This window comes from Postia placenta (genome assembly GCF_002117355.1).
Source record: "Postia placenta MAD-698-R-SB12 unplaced genomic scaffold POSPLAscaffold_1, whole genome shotgun sequence".
Classification (NCBI taxonomy): domain Eukaryota; kingdom Fungi; phylum Basidiomycota; class Agaricomycetes; order Polyporales; family Adustoporiaceae; genus Rhodonia; species Rhodonia placenta.
Window position 1 is genome coordinate 1,260,514 of NW_020169832.1, and position 4,705 is coordinate 1,265,218.

General features: G+C 54.3%; 2 protein-coding genes across 2 annotated transcripts; one reads left to right on the plus strand and one right to left on the minus strand.

The window, feature by feature from the left end:
* Positions 1-992: 992 nt before the first annotated feature.
* Positions 993-2,860, plus strand: POSPLADRAFT_1129757 (hypothetical protein; the record flags this gene model as incomplete). Its single annotated transcript, XM_024483876.1, has 6 exons — positions 993-1,179; positions 1,286-1,416; positions 1,463-1,853; positions 1,904-2,000; positions 2,083-2,233; positions 2,261-2,860. 6 exons carry the CDS (start codon positions 993-995, stop codon positions 2,858-2,860), a joined length of 1,557 nt encoding a protein of 518 aa, XP_024344006.1.
* Positions 2,861-3,126: 266 nt separating this feature from the next.
* On the minus strand, positions 3,127-3,546 carry POSPLADRAFT_1076732 (hypothetical protein; the record flags this gene model as incomplete). The annotated part of the gene is made up of 1 exon (XM_024482943.1): positions 3,127-3,546. A coding segment is annotated over one exon (420 nt), but the record flags the coding sequence as incomplete, so codon positions are not given.
* Positions 3,547-4,705: the final 1,159 nt, after the last annotated feature.

Consider the following 4,705-nt stretch of genomic DNA (forward strand, 5'->3'; position numbering starts at 1 on the left):
TCGTTGGCCCCCCATTCCACAATCCCGTGGTCGGTGGTCGGGAAGATCTGGTTTGGACTCACGTATGTTACGGAACCGATAGATCCATAGTAATGGACTCACAGGGACACCAGCTATGCGCATGGAGATCAATCCTGAGTGCAGTAACAAAGTAATCCATCTTTCAATTAGCATGTACGATGCAACCATTTGACGATTCGCACCAGGTTGTACTGGTTGATACAAGAAGGTCGCAGACCGAACTTCTCATAGGTTCGAACGTGCTCTGGACTAGACTTCGCCCTGCCTACGCCGCATCACCTGCACGTTGCCCAAGTCCACAAGCATCTTGACGGTAATCTTCTCGGAGAGTCCAAGGCTACAGAGGTGATCGTTAATCCATCCGAACCACCTTTGCGATTCTCGTTGATAGAGTTTGGTTCGCGGTTGCACGGAGAAGCGGTGAAAAAATACGCGTTGTAACAGATCAATATGAAAGATGGTCGAAAGGATTAGAAGCAAGCTAGCTGCTTAGCAATTCGGATCGAGGCCTCGGAAAAACGGAGAGATGCATTATAAGAGTAGCCCCAACAATGGCATCAAGGAGATCCAGTAATGAAACATAGTACTTGCCATCAAATGCATAATGATTGCGCTTCGAGCACTTTGTTTCCGTCGAACTCGACTTTATGATCATGTCAACAGGCTTTCGATCGCGTCAGTCACGTGCTGGACACTGTGAAACGCGTCCTGTTGCCGGAGATTGGCGGTATTCCATCTCTCCTTCAGTCTGGTATTGGTGCTCGCTGTATTCACCCTCTCTGGCACCTTACGCTCCCTGTTTGCTCAACCTGCGTTGAGACTCTGAGGCCTCTCATTCAAGGACACGTCTTGAAGGAGTGATTCTTGTGCATTCATCCCACCGGGCACTACCTGCGTGCCCTTGACTTGAGGGCGTGGCCCTTTAAGTCCTCGTTGTATGGACTTAGCTGTTAAACCGACACGGTGTAACTATGGCACCAGCAGAACCACCCCTTGGTGCACTTGTTGAAGTCCCAGCTGGTCGAGGTTTGGTTCGCTTCTGCGGTGGCACCTCGTTCTCTGCTGGAAGATGGGTTGGTATTGAGCTTTTGGAAGCCAACGGGAAGAACGACGGAACAGTGCAAGGCATCAAATACTTCACTTGCAAGCCGAACTACGGTGTGTTTGTGCGGCCCAGTCAGGTGAAGACAATCTCACTGGAGCCCCAGCCTGTACTTGCCGTCAGTCCCCGTTAACCTGTTACGCGAGACTGTCTTAATTGTAGCTCATCAAACCACCCAGCCATCTACACTGCGACGGGTTTCAGAACCATTGCGGGATCCGGAGCCTGAACTTGAACCCGAGCCTTCGTCTCCAATTGTTCCGCAGGAGCCTTCACGACCAAGTACACCCGTGGTAGGTTGCCCGATTCCACCGAGTACTGTCTCTGACGACATCTCAGCGCGCACAAGACGACCAGGAGGTACAGGAGCTCCGTGCCAAAATACGTGTACTTGAAGCAAAGCGTGCGGATGATGCTCGTCATGTCCGAGAGCTTGAGACGCGTCTTTCCGAAGCGGAATCATTTGTTGCGCTGCGTCCGAAGCTCCAGGCGAAGCTAAGCTCACAGCAGACAGAGCTGATCACTACCCGACGTGAGCTAGCTGACGCGCAGCAGCTTGCTCAGATGGCCGAAAGCCGTATTGTCGATGCGCAGGAACAGCTTGAGATGGCCATGTTAGACAAAGAAATGGCCGAAGAACGCGCGGAAATGGCGGAAGCGGAGTTGGAAGAAGTCAAGGAGAATTTGGCCATCGTTGAAGTTGAGCTACAAGTGCTCAAGGAAGGAGGAGGTAAGTATACCATGTACATGATGTGGCACAGGACTAATGTTCTCACGCAGAGAGGGCCGAAGAAGTCACTGAAACTCCGGTAAAGCAGTCGTTGGCTTACATCCAACTTGAGAAACAGAACGAACGGCTGAAGGAGGCACTCATTCGGTATGCGTGTTATAGAGTTCCGCCGCTTAGCCTCCTACTGAATGATTTACTTCTGGATAGTCTACGTGACATCTCGCAAGAGACGGAGCAAGAGCATGCGGTACTGCTGCCAGAGAGATCTAGGGCGCAGCAGCGGGGCCGCGCGCGAAGAGCAGTACCGCGAGGAGAACGGGGTGGCGCCGGATGTAGGCCCGAAAAGCATTGGAGGACCAGCGACCGGCCGCCTGAATGAGGTCAGGTGGAGTGCCGCACTCGGCTAGGGCAGTGGCACCGCCGGAGCGCAGGCTGTGCCCCGCGACGTTGTCGGGAAAAAAAGTCTGCAGGCGGCGCAGGAACCAGGACCGGGTCGGGAGGCTGCCGTCGTGGCAGATCCACAACTCAGCGCGGAGCGCGAAGCGGGCATCGCGCAGAGCGAGATATCGAGTGAAAGCCGCCACGGTCCCCGGCAGTGCCAGGTCGCGTGTGACCAGGATGCGACTGCCGTCAAAGAATGGATCGGCTTTGTGTGCGGGAAGCAAGAAGCTGTACTGCAGCTCACCAGCGCATACCACAGTGGTGCGCAGCGTGAGTTTATGATGTCTGCGGAGACGCACGGAGTCAGGCCAAACGAGCTCCCCGAGGCGCATGAGCGCGTGGAAACCAGTGAGGAGTTGCGCAAGAAAGAGGCTGTCGTCATAGCATGGGGACGGGGAGAGGGCACTGCACACGGAGTGTACGTCCTCGCACGTCAGGGCGCGTTTACGGGCGATCGCAGCACCCTGCAGTCGCTTGCAGCCGCGAAGGGTGCGGGTGACCAGACGAGACTTCCGCGCGCCGCGCACCAGGGGGAAAAAGGTTTCGAGTTCGCTGCAGATACCTGACAAGTAATTGTCCACCGAGGAGGGCTTGATGTGTGCGCACATGTAAACAGTATATAAACTCAGGGTGTCTTTTGTGGGGTCAAGAGGCAAGAAGTGCGCGCGACAAAATGTGATGTAAGAATTTAGGGCTGAAGAGTAGGTGTGCCGTGTGGAAATGTCGAGGGCGTGTCCCAAAGCAATGGAGTGCTCGTGTATGAGGCGCTCCATGGTCCACGGCAACGGCGAGGGTTGTCGCGGACGATGCAGATCAAGGGTCATAACGTGGGCGCCCCCAACGCATCCCGAGGGGGTGTAAACGGAAGAATTCGGAGCCCAGGCATGAGAGCAAGGGCGGCAGTGAACTGACGGCGAGAGATGGCATCAGCAACACGATTGTCGGAGCCGGAAATGTGGTGAACGCGGACGTCGATGTCAAAATGGAGGCGGACATCGACAGCAGACTTCAGCAAGGTATTATAACCTGGTGTTGCCCGCAGTGAGTTGAAAATTCCGACTGTGTTGGAGTTGTCAGTAAAAACGGCCACACGCTTGGGACCGGCAGCCCCACACTGCCGTAAATGGGTCGCAGCAGTGTGTATCGCAGCGCAAGTGGCAAGCCCTTCAAAGAAGAAAATTGTCTCCAGGGGGGCACTACCCGAGCGTTCGCAGTAGTACCCCAGATTGAGCCAAGGAAAGAAGAGACCCAAGCCGACGCCAGAGGCGTCAACATATGCAATCTCCTCATTTAGCTGTGAGAAACGAAGGTCGGCAGCCGTCCACTCTTCTTGCCCGAAAAAATGAATGCCTGTCGAGGTCGCAATGTGTCGTGCAGCCCATGTGAGGTCAACGCGAACGGCCTGGTTGATGTAGATGAGAGCATGGTGGTTAGTCTTGCCAGCGGTCTTCGAGTGAAACATTTGTCTTTCCGTTCTATTCCTTGTACTACTAGCGCCCATACTGGCGCCTGTCTTAGCGCTCACCCGCAGGTTGAACATTATGTAGCTTACATAATGGGGTCCGTGCGCACTTCGTGCCTGGTATCGTACCACTACGTTTCTTTCTTCACTAACACGACCACATAGACACGATGGTCCGTGCGCAGTCGGTACTTGTATAAGTAGTTGTACCATTAATCGGTCGAACCCTAAGTTCGACCTGGTTATTCATCCAAGTCTCTGCTCCTCTTCGCTTGGGGTAGTGGTCATTCTCGACTCCCTCGCTCGATCTTCAGGACGACGCACTGTCCATAAGTCCTCGCTCGTCGTCTACGAGTCAGGCATCAATATAGGAGTGTAGACCGTTGTATCAAAAGGTCGAACTTTCTAAGCTACGTTCCTAGTTTCACCTAGTCGAACAACTCATCCACCATCACGTCGAACAACGCAGTAAACCCGGTTCCCTTGGGACTACCAGCCCTCGCAGGATCTCCCCTTCTCCAGTACGACCGAGCAGACCGTTGCTTCGTCACCACCACAAGAAGGACTCCCATCTATCCTCGAGGCGGCTCCTGGGTTCGCGCAGAAGGTTCCAACCCGCAGATCGTCGCCCATCAACAGCTTGTCAGCTATTACCAGAGACACCCTCCCGCTCACCCAGAAGACGTATTCGCCATTCTACGAATCAACGTTGAACCAGCACAAACAACAGAGAACCTACAGTCACCTGTTAACGAACAACCGTTCGAGCTCCCGGACGTTCAGTACGTTCCCATCGAGGCTCCAGAACTACCACCAGCTCCACCTGCACCAACCAACGCACCGGTTGAAGTCCCTATGGCAACGTTCACTCAAGCAGACATCGACCAGCGCATCGCTGTCGCCCTCGCAGCATACCAATCCCAACAATCAACTGCCAACCGACCCCTTC